Genomic DNA, 22,720 nt, shown 5'->3' with positions numbered 1-22,720 from the left:
ATTGCTTCTATGGACAGGTGTCTTTTATACAGGTAACAAGCTGAGATTAGGAGCACTCCCTTTAAGAGTGTTCTCCTAATCTCAGCTCGTTACCTGTATAAAAGACACCTGGGAGCCAGAAATGTTTCTGATTGAGAGGGGGTCAATACTTATTTCCCTCATTAAAATGCAAATCAACTTATCAACATTTTTGACATGCGGTTTTCTGGATTTTTTGTTGTTATTCTGTCTCTCACTGTTCAAATAAACCTACCATTAAAATTATAGACTGATCATTTCTTTGTCAGTGGGAAAACGTACAAAATCAGCAGGGGATCAAATACTTTTTTCCCTCACTGTAGGTCTCCATCGCCTTGGTCTCTGGACCCAACAGAAAGATACAGAATGGCGGGCAGGCTCAGGGGCAGGTAGAATGATCAAAACTGGGAAAAACTAGAAAACAAGAACTAGAACAGACAGGAGCAATGGGAAAACCGCTGGTAGGTTTCACGAAATAAAACGATCTGGCAACAGACAAACAGAGAACACAGGTATAAATAGACTGGGGATGATGGGGATGATTGGCAACACCTGGAGGGGGTTGAGACAAGCACAAAGACAGGTGAAACAGATCGGTGTGTGACAGTGGCAGTCCTCATGAGAACCAGTTTCATCATAGCGTTTGATGGTTTTTGCGACTGCACTTGAAGAAACTTTCAAAGTTCTTGAAATGTTCCGGACTGACTGACCTTCATGTCGTAAAGTAATGATGGACTGTCGTTACTCTTTGCTTATTTGAGCTGTTCTTGCCATAATATGGGCTTACTTAATATGGACTACCTCATGAAACTTGTTGAGAGAATGCCAAGTGTACAAAGCTGTCATCAAGGAAAAGTGTGGCTACTTTGAAGAATCTAAAATATATTTTGATTTGTTTAACACTTTTTTGGTTACTACAAGATTCCATATGTGTTATTTCATTGTTTTGATGTCTTCACTATTATTCTACAATGTAGAAAATAGTTTAAAAAATGATCAAATACCCTTGAATGAGTAGGTGTGTCCAAACATTTGACTGGTACTGTATGTTTTCTCCATACACAGCCATACTAATACATATACAGTACATCTCCATCAGCTCTCATTCTTGTTTTCTCTCCCTCTCTCTCTCTTTCTCTTTATCTCTGTTATATCTTTCTCACAGATGAAGAGAATGATGGCAGATTTGGCTGATGACCTCTAAGCTATTACCTACTCCCAACAAGGACCTATCCCTAACTACGCCAAACAATATTGATTCTCATAATACTAATAATGATACTTTGTCTTAATTTTGTAATGATAAGCTTTTTGCTAATCACCAATGTTATTTTCTGCTGAAGGCTTTTTCATAACAGTTATTAGAGCTTATTGATATGTCGTTAGGAGATGTAACTCCCTTGCTGTTTTGGATTATCTTGTTTACTGACCCAGAGATATCTCTAAGGACACTGTGATATTCAAAGTAATTACACGTCGTGCCCAAGAACATCCCTTAGCCTTAGTGTGTTATTTATCAGAATATAGCATGTGCTCTTATGCCTTATTGTGAGTTAGAGCAATTTCAACCAATAGTGGATTCTGTGATGCCGCAAACAACTTCTCTTCTGCTTCAGGCCATTATTTACTTATCTGTTGCTCACAGCAATTTTCTCCCTTCTGTTCATGTCCTTTTTCGCTTTGAGCAGAAGGACCCATTATTGTTGTACAGGTCTGATTTAGGGCTAGATTCTATGAGATCCACGGTAGCTGACACACACATAGTGGTTGTTTTGGCGGTGTAGCAGATGGAACTGTGTTAGAGCTATCAAATCCACAAGCGGCTTCCGGTGTTATACCTAAAGTGGACATTGCCATTGGCTAAATGGAGTCGCATTAAGAGAAATCCCATGCAGCCTTGTTTACAAGTTTGAACACTGGAATCTACACCTCAATTAGGCTGATAGGAATCCTCATTATTTTGTTTAATGATTTTCAATTTGATATATAGCCTACACTTTCTCGTTCTGAACTTCTAACGCGAGTGGGACGGGTCTTTCTTAGTGACAATGACCCCACAAGCAGCTGCTCAGTGATTTGACAGCTCTAACACAGTTACACCTCTGCCATCTCCGCAATTGTACATTGTATGGCTGCAACAGGGGAACAAAAGCACAGAGCCAATGTGTAATACAGCATTGTGTAAATGTCCATTGAAAGAACAAGGGGCGAGATAACGGTAATATTCTAGTCTCCCTTTATCTCCCTGTCTCTCTCTCTTTCTTTCTCTCTCATTATCTCTTTTCCCTGGATCCTTCCTTCTGCTCCCTCTTCCCTCTCTCCCTGGCAGACAAATGTGAATAATGGCTAATCATAGATGGGGACTCAGATAATTGGCTACACACATTATTTCTGCCACCCTACTCTCTCTCCCTCTCTCCTGTCTCAAGAGAGCTATAGGAAGACCCTGAATGGAGACATTCTGGAGTGTAACGCTAATTCAAGCTTGACATTTCATTGTGGCAAATTTTTCTGATTACCATATCTATCTTTTCAGTCCATCTAATTGAAATTGGATTCAATCAAAAACTGCAATGTGTTCGAGCCACTCCACCATACTTGTCACATAATTGAATGTATTATGGTACAATGTACACAATATATACGCAAAGAAGAATAGTGATTCTTGACTGATGTATTTTCCTATGTACAATTCCATGGTTCACATGATTTGACAATTTACAATGTTGTACATTCAAAAAAGTTTATCGAAGGCTACAGGTGGTTCTACGTACAGTGTATCTGTGTCTAAAAACGGTACATTTCAACTGAAAATAAAAAGTCTCACTCAGATATGTCTACGTCCCAATTCCTTGCGGTGGGATTATTCCTCTCCTTTCTGAGAACTATTCCTCATTTTGTGTTTTAGAAGACATGAATTTTGATCAGTCACCGGTCCAAAATTAGTGCTTCTGTTTTATCTCCCTTTTTAAAGGTGGAGATGGAAGTGTCCGCCAAACAGTGTCTTCTCTTCTGTTCTGCTAGTTGTAAAAAACCTCATCATCATATAGGGAGCTGCTGTCTACGTGTTGAACGGTGGTGGCCTCTGAAGCTCCAGTCCTCCCGTCCTCTGGGGGGCACCGCTCACTGTCTGGCTGAGAGGGGGGAGACATGAGGGAAACAGAAAAGACTGGGTGTGGAGGCCCCAGGTAGCCAGCATCGTAGTTGTTGTTGGCCTTTGTGTGGATACTGTACAGCTGCTGAGGGAGCCCAACGCTGCCAACGTCTAACAGAAAGTGAGACACGACGTGGCTGTCTGGGGACAGGAAGTTGACAAAACATAAATTGTCATTCAGGGGTTATTACATGAGAGAACATGACAACATGGGCTAAAACAGTTAGTGAAACAAAGAAGTGGAAAGATGGGTTAGAAATGGTATTTAACTAAATACAAGAAGCCTCCACATTTGACAAGGATTATTTTGATGTGGAACTGGTCAGTGAATGGTCAGTACCTTGCAGAGGGTCTAAGCTGGAGGATAGCTGTTCTGGACCTTCGTAAATCGACCAAACATTCATGGCCGCTTCAGCCAAGGCAAATTGCTCTGCTACTCCTGAGAAACCAAGGGACATAGGGGTAAGAAGACTGCCCGCTGGCTTCCCGGCTCCATCCCTCATCAGTGCAGGGGCGCAACTTTTACTGGGGACGGGGGTAAAACTGTCCCCCCAGTTTTATCATTGGAATGTGATAGGAAAACAAAGCAACGGTGTGCTTTAGGACCATGCGGACACCTCCGAGTGGTCAGATAGCCTGTTTGGAGTGTTTATCCGACAGGATTAAAAAAAATCTATATATGCCCCCCCCACTTCTAAAACCAAAGTTGCGCCCCTGCATCAGTGACAAAGTGAACCAGGAACAAGAGACACTGGTCTACCTGTGGTTTTACATTTTACATTTACATTTCAGTCATTTAGCAGGTGCTCTTATCCAGAGCGACATACAGTTAGTGTATTCATCTTAAAAGGATTGGACCCTTTTTTTACATTTTCGCCTAAAATGACATAACCAAATCTAACTGCCTGTAGCTCAGGACATGAAGCAAGGATATGCATATTCTTGATACCATTTGAAAGGAAACACTTTGAAGTGTGTGGAAATGTGAAATGAATGTAGGAGAATATAACACATTAGATCTGGTAAAAGATAATACAAAGAAAAAACATGCATTTTATTGTATTTCTTTGATCCATCATCTTTGAAATGCAAGAGAAAGGCCAAAATGTAATATTACAAGTTAGGCGCAATTTAGATTTTGGCCACTAGATGGCAGCAGTGTATGTGCAAAGATTTAGACTGATTCAATGAACCATTGCATTTCTGTTCAAAATATTGTATCAAGACTGCCCAAATGTGCCTAATTGGTTTATTAATACATTTTCAAGTTCATAACTGTGCACTCTCCTCAAACAATAGCATGGTATTATTGCACTGAAATAGCTACTGTAAATTGGACAGTGCAATTAGATTAACCTCTTACATCTAGATGTTCTGCTAGCGGAACGCCTCGCCAATATCCAATGATAGAGCGTGGCGCGAATTACAAACTCCTCAAAAATCCAAAAACGTCAATTTTTCAAACATATGACTATTTTACACCATTTTAAAGACAGACTCTCCTTTATCTAACCACATTGTCCGATTTCAAAAAGGCTTTACAACGAAAGCAAAACATTAGATTATGTCAGGAGAGTACCCAGCCAGAAATAATCACACACCCATTTTTCAAGCTAGCATATAATGTCACAAAAACCAAAACCACAGCTAAATGCAGCACTAACCTTTGATGATCTTCATCAGATGACACTCCTAGGACATTATGTTATACAATACATGCATGTTTTGTTCAATCAAGTTCATATTTATATATAAAAAAAAGCTTTTTACATTAGCATGTGACGTTCAGAACTAGCATTCCTACCGAAAACTTCCGGTGAATTTACTAAATTACTCACGATAAACGTTCACAAAAAACATAACAATTATTTTAAGAATTATAGATACAGAACTCCTTTATGCAATCGCGGTGTCCGATTTTAAAATAGCTTTTCGGTGAAAGCACATTTTGCAATATTCTGAGTAGATAGCCCGGCAATCATGGCTAGCTATTTTGACACCCACCAAGTTTGGCACTCACCAAACACAGATTTACTATAAGAAAAATTGGATTACCTTTGCTGTTCTTCATCAGAATGCACTCCCAGGACTTCTACTTCAACACCCAATGTTGTTTTGGTTCCAAATAATCCATAGTTATATCCAAATAGCTGCGTTCTGTTCTTGCGCTCAAGACACTATCCGAAGGGTGACGCGCCGGCGCGTATCGTGACAAAGAATTTCTAAATATTCCATTACCGTACTTCGAAGCATGTCAAACGCTGTTTAAAATCAATTTTTATGCGATTTTCTCGTAAAATAGCGATAATATTCCGACCGGGAGACGATGTATCCGTTCAAAGACTGAAAGAAGTCAAATGGAGTCGTCACATGCACGCGCGCACCCGTGTCATTGTTCTCAGATCGACCACTTTCCAAATCCCCTACTGTTTTTCGCCCAGGGACTGCAGAGTCATCATTCCCCATTCTGTCGCCTTCTGAGAGCCTATGGGAGCCTTAGAAAATGTCACGTTACAGCAGAGATCCTCTATTTTCCATAAAGAGGCTATAGAAGGCCAAGAAATGGTCAGAGAGGGCAATTCCTGTATGGAATCTTCTCAGGTTTTGGCCTGGCATATGAGTTCTGTTATACTCACAGACACCATTCAAACAGTTTTAGAAACTCTGGGGTGTTTTCTATCCAAATAAAATAATTATATGCATATTCTAGTTTCTGGGCAGGAGTAATAACCAGATTAAATCAGTTACGTTTTTTATCCGGCCGTGAAAATACTGCCCCCTATCCTAAGCAGGTGAACAAGAATTTAAGCTTTCTGCCCATATCAGGTATGTCTATGTCCTGAGTTTCCTAAGGTTAGAGGCAGAAGCTTGAAATGTAAGGGTTGTGTTCCCTATATAGTGCACTTCTTTTGACCAGGGTAGTATATAGGGAGTATGGTGCCATTTGGGACATACCCAAGGCTTTGTTTCCTCTCTGCTAACCTGCGGCGAAGCGGGCCTCCTTGATCTCGTCGGTCAGGTGGGAATAGAGCTGCTCATCTTCCTGAAAGTCGTCCCCTCTTTCACACCTGCCCCCCCAGCTATTCCACTCTATGAGGTGTGAAACACGCCCCTGGGCCATAGCCGTGGGCTTGGTGATGTGCTCCTTGATCATCGCCACCAGTCCTGAGAGAGAGAGAGAGAGGGAGAGAGGTGAAAGGGTATTTGGGAAGAAAAAGGAGGGAGAGAACCAGGGAAGGGAATGATGGAAATTACATAAGGGGGAAAGGTGGAAAGGCTTGATGGGACGGAAAAGTGGGAGAGGAAAGATGTCAAAATGGAAAGGGCATGTAGGGGAGAATGGGAGAGCATTTCAAGAAGAGTAATAGATGAAGGTGAAACGAAGACAGAAGCCATGGAGACTGTAAATGTTTTTCACAGTGCAAGACTGAAGCTACTACAATATCCTCACTTTGTAGTATGATTAAGGTTACAAAGGGAGGGAATGTTACCAGTAACCTAAATATGATACAATACGTCTTCAAATTCAACCTGACACTGGTGATCTTACAAAAACTATTTAATGAATTCTTATTAGTTGAGAGAGCCTTTTGGCAAAGCAATTTTCTGCTTTTTCTCAAAGAAAGCAGTCTTCATTAGAGGGAAAATCTATTAACCTTTGAGCAGTTACAGTAGCCCCTCAGCATTCTATTTATTGAATATATTAATATATTATGATTATAAAAGATTAAAGGGGGCTCTCTCTGGAGAAAAAGTTCAGAAAGCCAGAACACATTAGCCACAATGATTACCTTCTAGCAGGAGAGTCTGGAGAGGTGAAGCAAAAGTAAACAGTTGAAAGGGTAAAGGAGTTTAGAACAAAGGGAGGAAAGACTAGGAAAGTAGAGTGCGAGAGAGAGAGTGTGTCTGTGAGTGTGTATGTGAGTGTGTGCGTGTGTGTGTGCATGCATAGAGATAGAGATATGACACATGGGGCGAGTGAAATTACATTAGCAATCTCCCAGAGAGACTGGCTGGCTTTTCCATCTCAAATGAACGATTCATAATGAAAACTAAACAGAGCTTGAGAACAGCATAAACAGACAAGTCAATCTGAGCATGTCTCACCCATCAGGGAGGAAGTGGCCAACTCCCCAATGTCATAACTACTGCTGCTCTTCTTCTCTGACATATTGCCGTTGGAAGGAGCGTGGCCGCCCTACACACACACAACACAACACAATACACCAGGGCAACTTTAGGCACTCACACAAATGCATAAGGCACACACACTCATACTAGAACATACACACATATAGAAATACACAAATGCACTCAAATATACTTACAGGTGTAGGATCTTAATTTGACCAGTTTCTCACAGCAGGAAAATAATCCTGCAGCAACAGGAAATGTGAATTATAGTGTGGATTATAATTAATATACATTTTTGTAGGGGTGAATACATTTTTTGTTAGGGCAAATCAAGTCTGACATTTTAAAGTGGAAATTACAATTTTATAAGCCTTGAATACACTATAAGTTTGCATTTCCTGCTATGCAGGACATTTCCTGCAACAACAGGGTGGTCAAATTAAGATCCTACATCTGTACACTCAAATAGACACAGACACTGACAAGGACAGACACATGCATGCACACACACAGGCATACATACAAGTACACCACAGGAGGTTGGTGGCACCTCAATTGGGGAGGATAGGCTCGTGGTAATGGCTGGAGCGGTATAGGTGGAATGGTATCAAATACATCAAACATATGGTTTGATGCCATTCCATTTGCTCCGTTCCAGCCATTATTGTGAGCCATCCACCCCTCAGCAGCCTCCACTGAAGTACACACACAAACACAAGCGCACATGCACACAGACACCCAAGCTACACAGTTCCCAGAGGAAGAGGTGATAATGAGGAAAACAAGTGACAGTTAAAGATCTTAATCTGCACTCCCGCTAACACGTAAAAGTGAGTGTGATCCAATTAAATTGTTGCAACAAAAACTCAACCAAAATATAAAATGAGGAATAGACACATCAATACTCATGGATATTCAATGACAAGACACGACTAGACATTGGACAGACACTGGGGCTTTGACTAGAGTGAATTCTGAATGCTTTTTTTAAGCAATATTGGGACGTTTTCTATGGTGATATTATTCTATGTTAGACTGGAACAATCTTTCAACTTTCAGTAGTTAAATAATGGCTATCAGAAAATAGTCTGGGAATAACAATGTTGTTTCGTTAAGCAGTGGTGTGAGAACAGACCTTGACAGGCTGGTATTGCAGTACCTCCATGGGATGCTGGGGACCACTCTGGAACTCTGTAGGGAATCAAAACACACTGGTGTTATGTGTTTGTGTGTGTGCGTCACAGGAGGTTGGTGGCACCTTACTTGGGGAGGACGGTCTTATGTTAATGGCTGGATGAGTGGATTGGTATCCAATACATTAAACATGGTTTCCAGGTGTTTGATGCCATTCCATTTGCTCCGTTCCAGCCATTATTATGAGCCGTCCTCCCCTCAGCAGTTATCTATGGCGTGTGTGCATGTGTGCGTGTGGAGTACCTGTGAAGGGGATGAGGTAGCTGCGCTGAATCTACATGTAGTCATTTAGCTATAGACACTTGGCACAATGTTAATCTTTAACATGGTCCCTCTGTGTTGGTTAATTGATGTTGATGAGATCTACAAGGGACATGAATTAATACGGTCCTAGTCTTTTCTCTGGGGTCTGTGTAATCAGATGGTACACACACACACACACACACACACACACACACACACACACACACACACACACACACACACACACACACACACACACACACACACACACACACACACACACACACATTGGGGATCCCCCAGGAGTTGTTGTCAAGACAATTGGCTGTTGCTATGGAAACATGGGAGCAGGAGAATTAGAGTGATCCCAATCAATTTACTTCAGTCACGAACACACACGCACACACAAACACACACAAACACGCATAAACAAATCGCTCCCAGCTGGATCAAAGATTTACAAATCTATCCCACATCCATCCATACAGGCAGATGGGCTCTATCACACTCTATAAGGAGCTGTTTACACTTTGAAGCCAATAGCAAGTCTGTTGTCCTTGTGGGGTCAAATTGCATCCCCCACTAGTAATGGAAAGTGAAAAGTGTCTGTGGGCAAGTGGGGAGGGCAGCCGGTAGCCTAGCGGTTAGAGTATTGGGCCAGGGTTTGAATACCCGAGCCGACAAGGTCAAAAATCTTTCGATGTTCCCTTGAGCAAGGCACTTAACCCTAATTTGCTCCAGGGGTGACGTACTACTATGACTCATCCTGTATAACAACACGTTTCACTCCACCTATCCGGTGTATGAGACAATAAAACATTTTGGACAGTAGTTCACAGGAGGTTGGCGGCACCTTAATTGGGGAGAACGGGCTTGTGGTAATGGCTGGAGTGGTATCACTGGAACGGTATCAAATACATATAACACATAGTTTCCATGTGTTTGATGCCATTCCATTTGTTCCATTCCAGGCATTATTATGAGCCTTCCTCCCCTCAGCAGCCTCCACTGCTGTAGATGTCCCCTCAAGATGCCCCCTAGACTACACAAACACACGCACGCACACGCACACATACAGATGCAAACACACACACACATACTGCAAAAAAGACACACAGTCGATAATGACAACCAACCCCCATATTGCATGTGACAATCACCCCCCCACCCCCCCCAATTAAGATGCTAGTTACTACATGGCTTGACCTAGATTTAGGTTTTACATATGTTCATGAATACTACCATAATTCAAATATTTAAAAAGAAAATATCAACAATTTAGTTTTTTACTTTCACCTATGAAAAACACAAATTCCAATTACCTCAAAGAATTGACTAGGTGGATGAATTCTTTTAAAGAATTTACACATTTTAACCTTAAAAATATTACACAGTAATTAGCACTGTGACAATCAACCCGTGAGACAACCAACCTCAGTCTCCCATATATTTTTCTTGAACATTACTTGGAATTGCTGTTTTGCAGTCTTCTGTGAGGGTCTTATATTTGTGCTTGCAGTTATTTTCCCAAAGTATGTTGTATTACCGAAGCGGGACTCTTTAATATACCTAAACAATTGGAGGCCTCTTACACTTCAGTGTCGTGATGCAAAAAAATTCTAGCAAAATGCTTGGCGCATAGAATGAAAAAGGTATTGTCGGATATTAATCATCCTAATCAGACAGGTTTTTTACATGGATGATACATTGGAGATAATATAAGACAAGTATTGGAAACACAGAACACTATGAAAAATCTGGGAAACCATGCCTGGTATTCATAGCTGACTTTGAGAAGGCCTTTGATAAAGCATAAAGCATGACTGGAGTTTATATATAAATGCCTGGAATATTTCAATTTTGGAGAATCTCTTATAAAATGGGTTAAAGTTATGTATAGTAACCCTAGTGTAGCGGGGTGCGTAATTGGCGGCAGAGAAGTCAGGCGCAGGAGAGCAGAACTGGGTAGTAACCAGAGATTTATTAAGCAAAACCAACGGCTTCCAGAACAACAAGATAAATAGGCGCACAAAATAACCCGTTGTGCGCTCACGGGGAACGTGCACAAGCACTACACTAAACAATCCCACACAAAGACATGGGGGGAACAGAGGGTTAAATACACAACACGTAATTGAGGGAATTGAAACCAGGTGTGAGGAAACACAAGACGAAACACATGGAAAATGAAAAATGGATCGATGATGGCTAGAAGACCGGCGACGCCGACCGCCGACCACCGAGCGCCGCCCGAACAAGGAGAGGACCCGACTTCGGCGGAAGTCGTGACACCTAGGTGTAAAATGTTAAATAATGGCAACTTCTCGGAAATGTTTTAACTGTCAAGAGGTGAAAAACAAGGTTGTCCACTATCAGCATATCTATTTATTATTGCCATTGAAATGTTGGCTGTTAAAATAAGATCCACCAATAATATTAAGGGGTTATAAATCCAGAGCTTAAAAACAAAACATTTTACGCTGATGTTTCATGTTTTCTTTTAAATCCACAGTTTGGATTCCTCCACAGCCTCATAGAGGATCTAGATACTTTTTCTAACCTCTCTGGATTAAAACCAAATGATGTACTACATTATGTATTGAATCATTAAAAAATAAAACTTTTACATTTCCGTGTATTTTACAAATAAAATGGTCTGGGATTTAGTTTAGTTTAGTTTATTAATTCGACCATTTTAAAAACAAGCACACATAAAACTTAAATGCCATACATGCTCATGAATAAAATCATCGAGGATAACACACAATAAAGTCTCCAGCCTCCAGTATTTATGCTGCAGTAGTTTATGTGTCGGGGGGCTAGGGTCAGTCTGTTACATCTGGAGTATTTCTCTTGTCTTATCCGGTGTCCTGTGTGTATTTAAATATGCTCTCTCTAATTCTCTCTTTATCTCTTTCTGTCTTTCTCTCGGAGGACCTGAGCCCTAGGACCATGCCTCAGGACTACCTGGTATGATGACTCCTTGCTGTCCCCAGTCCACCTGGCCGTGCTGCTGCTCCAGTTTCAACTGTTCTGCCTGCGGCTATGGAACCCTGACCTGTTCACCGGACGTGCTTGTTGCACCCTCGACAACTACTATGATTATTATTATTTGACCATGCTGGTCATTTATGAACATTTTAACATTTTAACATCTTGACTATGTTCTGTTATAGTATCCACCCTGCACAGCCAGAAGAGGACTGGCCACCCCTCATAGCCTGGTTCCTCTCTAGGTTTCTTCCTAGGTTTTTGGCCTTTCTAGGGAGTTTTTCCTAGGGAGTTTTTCCTAGCCACCGTGCTTCTTTCACATGCTTTGCTTGCTGTTTGGGGTTTTAGGCTGGGTTTCTGTACAGCACTTTGAGAATATCAGCTGATGTTTGATTTGAAATTTGAATAAAGTCTGGGACTTATTTCCATTGTGGTCCTCTTGAGACAAGATGGCTAGACAAGATCAAACACAGTATGGCAGTGAAATAATAAAACAAAAATATAGAAGAAGAACATCTATCTCTCCACTGGGATTCTCTGCATCTACCCCTTTTACAGGGGCTGAGTCATTGGCTTACTGGTGTTCTTCCATGCCGTCCCTGGGAGGGGTGCGTCACTTGAGTGGGTTGAGTCATTGACGTGGTCTTCCTGTCTGGGTTGGCCCCCTCGGGTTGTGCCGTGGCGGAGATCTTTGTGGGCTATACTCGGCCTCGTCTCGGGATGGTAAGTTGGTGGTTGGAGATATCCCTCCAGTGGTGTGGGGGCTGTGCTTTGGCAAAGTGGGTGGGGTTATATCCTACCTGTTTGGCCCTGTCTGGGGTTTCATCGGATGGGGCCACAGTGTCTCCTGACCCCTCCTGTCTCAGCCTCCAGTATTTATACTGCAGTAGTTTATGTGTCGGGGGGCTAGGGTCAGTCTGTCACATCTGGAGTATTTCTCTTGTCTTTTCCGGTGTCCTGTGTGAATTTAAATATGCTCTCTCTAATTCTCTCTTTCTTTCTTTCTTTCTTTCTTTCTTTCTTTCTTTCTTTCTTTCTTTCTTTCTTTCTTTCTTTCTTTCTTTCTTTCTTTCTCTCTCTCGGAGGACCTGAGCCCTAGGACCATGCCTCAGGACTACCTGGCTTGATGACTCCTTGCTGTCCCCAGTTCACCTGGCCGTGCTGCTGCTCCAGTTCCAACTGTTCTGCCTGCGGCTATGGAACTCTGACCTGTTTACCGGACGTGCTACCTGTCCCAGACCTGCTGTCCCAGACCTGCTGGAACCCTGACCTGTTCACCGGACGTGCTACCTGTCCCAGACCTGCTGTTTTCAACTCTCTAGAGACAGCAGGAGTGGTAGAGATACTATCAAAGATTGGCTATGAAAAAGCCAACTGACACTTACTCTTGTGTTACTGACTTGTTGCACCCTCGACAACTACTATGATTATTATTATCTGACCATGCTGGTCATTTATGAACATTTGAACATCTTGGCCACGTGCTGTTATAATCTCCATCCGGCACAGCCAGAAGAGGACTGGCCACCCCTCATAGCCTGGTTCCTCTTTAGGTTTCTTCCTAGGTTTTGGCCTTTCTAGGGAGTTTTTCCTAGCCACCGTGCTTCTACACCTGCATTGCTTGCTGTTTGGGGTTTTAGGCTGGGTTTCTGTACAGCACTTTGAGATATCAGCCGATGTAAGAAGGGCTATATAAATACATTTGATTTGATTTTGATTTGATCATTCCAGTTACATCATAGGGGTTATTCATATGGGCACAGAAGACATTAAACATATTTTAACTTTATTTTTAAAGCTGCCCAGAGAGGACGTTGTTTTTATAGGCAGAGGCAACTCATTCCATTCTGAGGCTCCAGTACACAAGAAAGTACCTTTCCCAGCATTACTCCTGAACCTGTATAAGCACACATCAGCAACACCTGATCTGGTGCTGTGATTGTGTGCATCCCTAACACAAGGAAAGTAATCACTCAGATATCTGGGCGCAGGACCATAAATATTCCTGTAAACCAAACCTAGCCTAATTTGGTACACCCTAGCCTCAACAGGCAGCCAGTTTAGTTCCTGAAAGCAGCTCCTGCCTATGTGAGTACGTGGACTCACCTTCAATACTACCCTGATCAGCTTATTCTGGGCTATCTGGAGCTTCCCCTTCATAAGTTTAGATAAGCCCCCAAACCAGGAAGTACTAGCATAGTCAAAATGGCATTGAATGAGGGCAGTAGCTAGCACTTTCATGGAGTCCTTATCAAGCAGCTTGGACTTTCTAGACAAAAACTTAGTCCTGGCATTAACCTTCCCTAGCACCTTATTGGCCATGCTCACACCTCCCAAGCTTCCATCAAGGATACATCCCAAGTAGCTAACAGAGGTTTTAGTAGTCAGCAGCACCTCACCCCCTAACTCCACTCTGATTTCAGACGACCTACACGACTTAGGTCTGGATCCAAAAGTAATTGCTTCAGTTTTCCCTAAGTGCAGAGATAGCTTATTATCTCCAAGCCATTTGCTAATGTTAGTAAGCTCTGTACTAAGTATGCTCTCCAACATAGTTTTACTTTTGTGAGACACCAGAAGTGTAGAGTCATCCGCATAAAGAAAAAGACGGCAAGAACAAGCATCTTTCATATCGTTAATATACAATAAAAACAGCAGAGGCCCAAGCACGCTCCCCTGCAGAACGCCACAACTCATTGGATTTGCCTGAGACAGTGAACCATTAACCTCTACTACTTGCTCCCTTCCTGATAAATAAGACTTTACCCAGCCTAGAGGGATACTGCTTAACCCCAGTGCCTCCAGTTTGGAGATTAGGAGACAGTGGTTAACTGTATCAAAGGCCTTCTATAGGTCAAGCAGTACCATTCCACACAGATTTCCCTCATCAATCTCTTTCCTGATGAAGTCAGTCAACTAAAGTAGACATGAATCAGTGGAGTATGGTTTTCTAAAACCCGACTGAAAATCATACATTAGACCCTGTTTGTTAACATATTCATACATTTGCTCATGTACAATTCTCTCCAGTATCTTTGATGTTACACAGAGGATAGATACAGGCCTATAATTCCCAGGGTCAGACTTTATCCCCTTCTTATACAGAGGTATAACTTTAGCTTGTTTCATGTCCCTGGGAAAGGTGCCTTGTTCAAGAGAGAGATTAACAATATGCTTAATACAAGGGCCAATTTGCTCAGCAGAATCTATTAGAAACCTTGCAGGAATATTATCCAGGCCTGTGGCTTTGGAGCATTTAAGCTCTGCCAGCACACTGACTATTTTGGCTGTTGCTACCTTTGCAAAAGAAAAAGAGTTTGGCTGAACCCCTAACTCTACATAATACTTCTTGACTTGGTTGCTTCCATACAAACCAGAACTGGTGGGCAGCTTGTTAACCTCTCTAGGGTAGGTGGCACCAAATCGTCCCACCTACGTAACAGCCAGTGTAATCCCGTGGCGCGTTATTCAAAAACCTCAAAAATGCAAAAACTTCAATTTTTCAAACATATGACTATTTTACACCATTTTAAAGACAAGACTCTCGTTAATCTAACCACACTGTCCGATTTCAAAAAGGCTTTACAACGAAAGCAAAACATTAGATTATGTCAGCAGAGTACCCAGCCAGAAATAATCAGACACCCATTTTTCAAGCTAGCATATAATGTCACATAAACCCAAACCACAGCTAAATGCAGCACTAACCTTTGATGATCTTCATCAGATGACAACCCTAGGACATTATGTTATACAATACATGCATGTTTTGTTCAATCAAGTTCATATTTATATAAAAACCAGCTTTTTACATTAGCATGTGACTAGCATGTGACTAGCATTCCCACCGAACACTGCCGGTGAATTTACTAAATTACTCACGATAAACGTTCACAAAAAGCATAACAATTATTTTAAGAATTATAGATACAGAACTCCTCTATGCACTCGATATGTCCGATTTTAAAATAGCTTTTCGGTGAAAGCACATTTTGCAATATTCTCAGTAGATAGCCCGGCATCACAGGGCTAGCTATTTAGACACCCAGCAAGTTTAGCACTCACCAAAGTCAGATTTACTATAAGAAAAATGTTATTACCTTTGCTGTCTTCGTCAGAATGCACTCCCAGGACTTCTACTTCAATAACAAATGTTGGTTTGGTTCAAAATAATCCATAGTTATATCCAAACAGCGGCGTTTTGTTCATGCGTTCAAGACACTATCCGAAAGGGTAAATAAGGGTGACGAGCATGGCGCAATTCGTGACAAAAAAATTCTAAATATTCCATTACCGTACTTCGAAGCATGTCAACCGCTGTTTAAAATCAATTTTTATGCAATTTTTCTCATAAAAAAGCGATAATATTCCGACCGGGAATCTGCGTTTAGGTAAACAGACGAAAGAAAATAAAGCATTCGGTCGACTCGGGCACGCGCCTAAGCCCATAGTACTCTGATCGGCCACTTGCCAAAAGCGATAATGTGTTTCAGCCAGAGGCTGCCTCGATATCGTTCAGCTTTTTCCCGGGCTCTGAGAGCCTATGGGAGCCGTAGGAAGTGCCACGTTAGAGCAAAGATCCTCAGTCTTCAATAAAAAGAGCCAAGATGAAACACAACTTGTCAGACAGGCCACTTCCTGCATGGAATCTTCTCAGGTTTTGGCCTGCCATTTGAGTTCTGTTATACTCACAGACACCATTCAAACAGTTTTAGAAACGTTGGGGTGTTTTCTATCCAAAGCCAATAATTATATGCATATTCTAGTTACTGGGCAGGAGTAGTAACCAGATTAAATCGGGTACGTTTTTTATCCGGCCGTGTCAATACTGCCCCCTAGCCCTAACAGGCTAACCAGCTTGCTGGCAACAGAAGTAAAAAAAAGAGTTGAATTCATTGGCAACCTCTGCTTTTTCATAGACCATCTCCCTTTTCATGTTCAGTCCAATACTGTTTAGTTTGTTTTTGGTAGTACTACTACAGCCTAGTTCCTTAAATGATTTTCAAAGCTTTTTAGGGTCATTTTTGTTTTCAATGATTTTCTCAGCAAAGTAATCCCTCTTAGCTTCAGCCATCCTGCTCTCTGCTTCATTTCTGTGACGTTTATATAGGACAAAATCATGCTGCTCTTGAGAGTTCTTAAATTTTTTAAAGGCCTTATTCCTTGCTTGGCTAGATTCTAGAATCTCATGATTAAACCAAGGGCTAGATCTCTGCTTTACCCTGACCCGTCTAATGGGAACCATCACATTCACCACATCAAGGAATCTACATTTAAAGGCTTCCCAGGCACTGTCTACCCCTACACTATCTAGCACAGATGACCAGTCAATTTTACCCACTTCCTCCCTAAACTTTTCTACACAGTATTTTTGGAGTCCTCTGATTCTAACGGTTTTGTGACACTTAAATATAACTTTAAAAATCCTCCTTGTGCAAAATGTAATAAAATGATCACTGATTCCATAGATTATTACTCCACTCTGCGATATTTTAGATTTATCAGACACCAACATTAAGTCAATTGTACTTTGCACTGTTTCACATATCCTGGTGGGATCTTTTATCATTTGGGTCAGAGCAAGTGATCTACAAAAGTGCATAAATACATTGTTGGTTGGGCTATTCTTTTTGCAGACATCAGTATTGAAATCCCCTAACAAAATTATTTCCTTCAACAGGGAATCATTACAGTTTGACAACACAATTTCAAGACCTTCAGAGAAAGCATTCTGCTTGGGCGGCCTATAACACACCCCCAACAAAATCGGCTTGGTTTTGGGAAGGCAGATATCCAGCCAGACAATCTCCAGATCAGCGTTTAAATCCGATCTGACGTTAAAAGCAATGTCTGATCTTACAAACGCACATATTCCCCCACCGTTCCGATTCCGATCCTTCCTGACAACAGAGTAATTACCTATCTCAATTTCTGAGTCACAAACAGATGAATCCAACCATGTCTCAGTAAAACATAAGACACCCACCTCTGATTTGAAAACCAACAGGTGTATCTCATCGATCTTCGGTAGTAGGCTTCGGACGTTTAAGTGCACAAAATGTAAGCCCTTCTTCCCAAAGGCCTCATTGAATTCCCGATCCACTTGTAACTCGCCTCCCATTGCGCTGCCATCTTCCCACTGCCCTGCCTCCGGTGGCCTCTCCGTCGCCATGGAGCACCCCTCCCCAGGTGCCACTCCATCGTCCTCACCACCGTGTCCCCCGTCACTTGCCTCTGGTTGCCTCCGCTCCACTGTGGAACCCCCCTCCTCCGGTGCACTCTCCACCCTCGGTAAGTACTCTGGTCCCACTCCACCTTCAATGCTCACATACCCCGCGGGTACAGCACACCGACAGCAACGGTAAGCTTCATTGACCCCATGTCCAAAGCTAGAATCGCTGCATTTTAGATGAATCCTCTGCGCGCATTCCAAACAATTCAGTTTTTCACAATTCCTGACATTTAATCCTAGTAAAAATTCCCTGTCTTAGGTCAGTTAGGATCACCACTTTATTTTAAGAATGTGAAATGTCAGAATAATAGTAGAGAGAATGATTGATTTCAGCTTTTATTTCTTTCATCACATTCCCAGTGGGTCAGAAGTTTACATACACTCAATTAGTATTTGGTAGCATTGCCTTTAAATTGCTAGGTCAAACGTTTCTAGTAGCCTTCCACAAGCTTCCCACAATCATTTCGGTGAATTTTGGCCCATTCTTCCTGATAGAGCTGGTGTAACTGAGTCAAGTTTGTAGGCCTCCTTGCTCGCACACACTTTTTCAGTTCTGACCACAAATTTTCTATAGGATTGAGGTGAGGGCTTTGTGATGGCCACTCCAATACCTTGACTTTGTTGTCCTTAAGCCATTTTGCCATAACATTGGAAGTATGCTTGGGGTCATTGTCCATTTAGAAGACCCATTTGCGACCAAGCTTTAACTTCCTGACTGATGTCTTGAGATGTTGCTTTAATATATCCACATAATTTTTTCCCCTCATGATGCCATCTATTTTGTGTAGTGCACCAGTCCCTCCTGCAGCAAAGTACCCCCACAATATGAGACGTTTGGAAATTGCTCCCAAGGATGAACCAGACTTGTGGAGGTCTACAATTTTATTCTGAGGTCTTGGCTGATTTCTTTTGATTTTCTCATGATGTCAAGCAAAGAGGCACTGAGTTTGAAGGTAGGCCTTAAAATACATCCACAGGTACACCTCCAATTGACTCAAATGATGTCAATTAGCCTATCAGAAGCTTCCAAAGCCATGACATCATTTTCTGGAATTTCCCAAGCTGTTTAAAGTAAAGTATTCTGACCCTTTGACTTTTTCCACATTTTCTTACGTTACAGCCTTATTCTAAACTAGATTACATTGTTTTTCCCCTTCATCCGTCTACACACAATACCCCATAATGACAAAGCAAAAACAGGTTTTTAGATTTTTTGCTAATTAAAAAAAAATTCTACTGAAATATTACATTTACATAAGTATTCAGACCCTTTACTCAGTACTATGTTGAAGCACCTTTGGCAGCGATTACAGCATCGAGTCTTCTTGGCTCTGACACTACAAGCTCGGCACACCTGTATTTGGGGAGTGTCTCCCATTCTTCTCTGCAGATCCTCTCAAGCTCTGTCAGGTTGGATGGGGAGCGTTGCTGCACAGCTATTTTCAGGTCTCTCCAGAGATGTTCGATTGGGTTCATGTCCGGGCACTGGCTGGGCCACTCGAGGATATTCAGAGACTTGTCCTGAAGCCACTACTGAATTGTCTTAGCTCTGTGCTTAGGGTCGTTGTCCTGTTGGAAGGTGAACCTTCGCCCCAGTTTGAGGTCCTGAGAGCTTTGGAGCAGGTTTTCATCAAGGATCTCTCTGTACTTTGCTCTGTTCATCTTTGCCTCGATCCTGACTAGTCTCCCAGTCCTTGCCGCTGAAAAACATTGCCACAGCATGATTCTGTCACCACCATGCTTCACCATAGCGATGGTGCCAGGTTTCCTCCAGATGTGACACTTGGCATTCAGGCCAAAGAGTTCAATCTTGGTTTCATCAGACCAGAGAATCTTGTTTCTCATGGTCTGAGAGGCTTTAGGTACCTTTTGGCAAACTCCCAGACGGCTGTCATGCACCTTTTACTGAGGAGTGTTTTTTGTCTGGCCACTCTACCATAAAGGCCTGATTGGTGGAGTACTGCAGAGATGGTTGTCCTTCTGGAAGGTTCTCCTATCTCCACAGAGGAACTCTAGAGCTCTGTCAGAGTGACCATTGGGTTCTTGGTCACCTCCCTGACCAAGGCCCTTCTCCCCCGATTTCTCAGTTTGGCTGGACAACCAGCTCTAGGAAGAATGTTGGTTTTCCCAATTTTCTTCCATTTAAGAATGATGGAGGCCACTGTGTTCTTGGGGACCTTCAATGCAGCAGACATTTTTTGGTACCCTTCCCCAGATCTGTGCCTCCACAGAATCTTGTCTCTGAGCTCTACGGATAATTCCTTTGACCTCATGGCTTGGTTTTTGCTCTGACATGCACTGTCAACTTATATAGACAGTTGTGTGCATTTCCAAATCATGTCCAATCATTTTAATTTACTAGAGGTGGACTCCAATCAAGTTTTAGAAACATCTCAAGGATGATCAATGGAAACAGGATGCACCTGAGCTCAATTTTGAGTCTCATAGCAAAGGGTCTGAGTACTTACGTAAATAAGTTATTTCTGTTTTTATTTGTAATAATTTTGCAAACATTTCTAAAAACATGTTTTCGCTTTGTCAATATGAGTTATTGTGTATAGATTGCTGGGGAAATTGTTTTTTAAATCAATTTTAGAATAAGTCTGTAACGGAACAAAATGTGGAGAAAGTCAAGGGGTCTGAATACTTTCCGAAGGCACTGTACAGTGGGGGGAAAAAAGTATTTGATCCCCTGCTGATTTTGTATGTTTGCCCACTGACAAAGAAAGGATCAGTCTATAATTTTAATGGTAGGTTTATTTGAACAGTGAGAGACAGAATAACAACAAAAATATCCAGAAAAACGCATGTCAAAAATGTTATAAATTGATTTGCATTTTAATGAGGGAAATAAGTATTTGACCCCCTCTCAATCAGAAAGATTTCTGGCTCCCAGGTGTCTTTTATACAGGTAACGAGCTGAGATTAGGAGCACACTCTTAAAGGGAGTGCTCCTAACCACAGCTTGTTACCTGTAAAAAAGACACCTGTCCACAGAAGCAATCAATCAATCAGATTCCAAACTCTCCACCATGGCCAAGACCAAAGAGCTCTCCAAGGATGTCAGGGACAAGATTGTAGACCTACATAAGGCTGGAATGGGCTACAAGACCATCGCCATGCAGCTTGGTGAGAAGGTGAAAACAGTTGGTGCGATTATTCGCAAATGGAAGAAACACAAAAGAACTGTCAATCTCCCTCGGCCTGGGGCCGCAAGATCTCACCGCGTGGAGTTGCAATGATCATGAGAACGGTGAGGAATCAGCCCAGAACTACACGGGAGGATCTTGTCAATGATCTCAAGTAAGCTGGGACCATAGTCACCAAGAAAACAATTGGTAACACACTACGCCGTGAAGGACTGAAATCCTGCAGCGCCCGCAAGGTTCTCCTGCTCAAGAAAGCACATATACATGCCGGTCTGAAGTTTGCCAATGAACATCTGAATGATTCAGAGGACAACTGGGTGAAAGTGTTGTGGTCAGATGAGACCAAAATGGAGCTCTTTGGCATCAACTCAACTCGCCATGTTTGGAGGAGGAGGAATGCTGCCTATGACCCCAAGAACACCATCTCCACCGTCAAACATGGAGGTGGAAACATTACGCTTTGGGGGTGTTTTTCTGCTAAGGGGACAGGACAAGGACACCGCATCAAAAGGAAAGATGGACGGGGCCATGTACCGTCAAATCTTGGGTGAGAACCTCCTTCCCTCAGCCAGGGCATTGAAAATGGGTCGTGGATGGGTATTCCAGCATGACAATGACCCAAAACACACAGCCAAGGCAACAAAGGAGTGGCTCAAGAAGAAGCACATTAAGGTCCTGGAGTGGCCTAGCCAGTCTCCAGACCTTAATCCCATAGAAAATCTGCGGAGGGAGCTGAAGGTTTGAGTTGCCAAACGTCAGCCTCGAAACCTTAATGACTTGGAGAAGATCTGCAAAGAGGAGTGGGACAAAATCCCTCCTGAGATGTGTGCAAACCTGATGGCCAACTACAAGAAACGTCTGACCTCTGTGATTGCCAACAAGGGTTTTGCCACCAAGTACTAAGCCATGTTTTGCAGAGGGGTCAAATACTTATTTCCCTCATTAAAATGCAAATACATTTATAACATTTTTGACATGCGTTTTTCTGGATTTTTTTGTTGTTATTCTGTCTCTCACTGTTCAAATAATCCTACTATTAAAATTATAGACTGATCATTTCTTTGTAAGTGGGCGAACGTACAAAATCAGCAGGGGATCAAATACATTTTTCCCACACTGTATATGTATGTATATGTGTGTTTATATATATATATATATATAAATAACCATACCTAGTAGCTACAGTGTTAAGTCTGTATTTCCTTTTCAAAGTGCCGTTGATCTCCGAAAAAGCTAAATTTGTACTGTGACGTTCCCAACAAAGGTTAGGTATCAGAGGGGTTGGGTTAAATGCGGAAGACACATTTCAGTTGAATACATTCAGTTGTACAACTGACGAGGTATCCCCCTTTCCCTTATATCAAGTCAGCACAGATAAGTCAACACAGATCACTGGACAGAGAGGATAGACAGAAGGAGGGACTGACGGACACACAGAGGGACAGACATACAGAGGCACTGACCTTTGTGACCTTTGCATAGGCAGGCACCCATGGTGACGAGACGGCCGGTCAGTTATCGGTTTACCATCATGTCAGAGGGATGTTGGGATATGGGGAGAGAGAGAGAGAGAGAGAGAGAGAGAGAGAGAGAGAGAGAGAGAGA

The 22,720-nt window shown here is 42.2% G+C and overlaps 2 protein-coding genes across 5 annotated transcripts in view; one reads left to right on the top strand and one right to left on the bottom strand.

Annotated features, from left to right (window-relative positions):
* The window catches only part of clcnk (chloride channel K), a 16,952-nt gene extending 14,104 nt beyond the window's left edge, over window positions 1-2,848 (top strand). For all 4 annotated transcript variants that reach the window (XR_001319956.2, XM_045693127.1, XM_014135360.2 and 1 more), the window contains one exon: window positions 1,184-2,848. Coding sequence is in view for 3 of the 4 variants with exons in the window: in XM_045693127.1 (XP_045549083.1) it covers window positions 1,184-1,222 (39 nt within the window). In the remaining variant the exon portion in view is untranslated. The remainder of the gene's footprint in view (window positions 1-1,183) is intronic.
* Window positions 2,843-22,720, bottom strand: fam131c (family with sequence similarity 131 member C). The gene is made up of 6 exons (XM_014135361.2): window positions 22,579-22,720; window positions 8,442-8,497; window positions 7,280-7,370; window positions 6,155-6,337; window positions 3,513-3,611; window positions 2,843-3,313 (listed from the first exon to the last, which is right to left on the bottom strand). The coding sequence occupies exons 1-6, from the start codon at window positions 22,607-22,609 to the stop codon at window positions 3,039-3,041; spliced, it is 735 nt and encodes a 244-aa protein (XP_013990836.2). The 5' UTR covers window positions 22,610-22,720; the 3' UTR covers window positions 2,843-3,038.

This window comes from Salmo salar, chromosome ssa13 (assembly GCF_905237065.1).
Source record: "Salmo salar chromosome ssa13, Ssal_v3.1, whole genome shotgun sequence".
NCBI classification, from domain to species: domain Eukaryota; kingdom Metazoa; phylum Chordata; class Actinopteri; order Salmoniformes; family Salmonidae; genus Salmo; species Salmo salar.
This window is presented reverse-complemented; position numbering and strand designations above follow the sequence as displayed.

Excerpts from the sequence above, each read along its gene's own strand:
- fam131c (XM_014135361.2), bottom strand. The coding sequence starts at position 22,609 with ATGGGTGCCTGCCTATGCAAAGGTCACAAAG. Across the intron at positions 7,371-8,441 it reads TGCAATACCAGCCTGTCAAG|GGCGGCCACGCTCCTTCCAA; the intron begins GTCTGTTCTCAC and ends GTGTGTGTGTAG. Across the intron at positions 6,338-7,279 it reads GGCCACTTCCTCCCTGATGG|GACTGGTGGCGATGATCAAG; the intron begins GTGAGACATGCT and ends TCTCTCTCTCAG.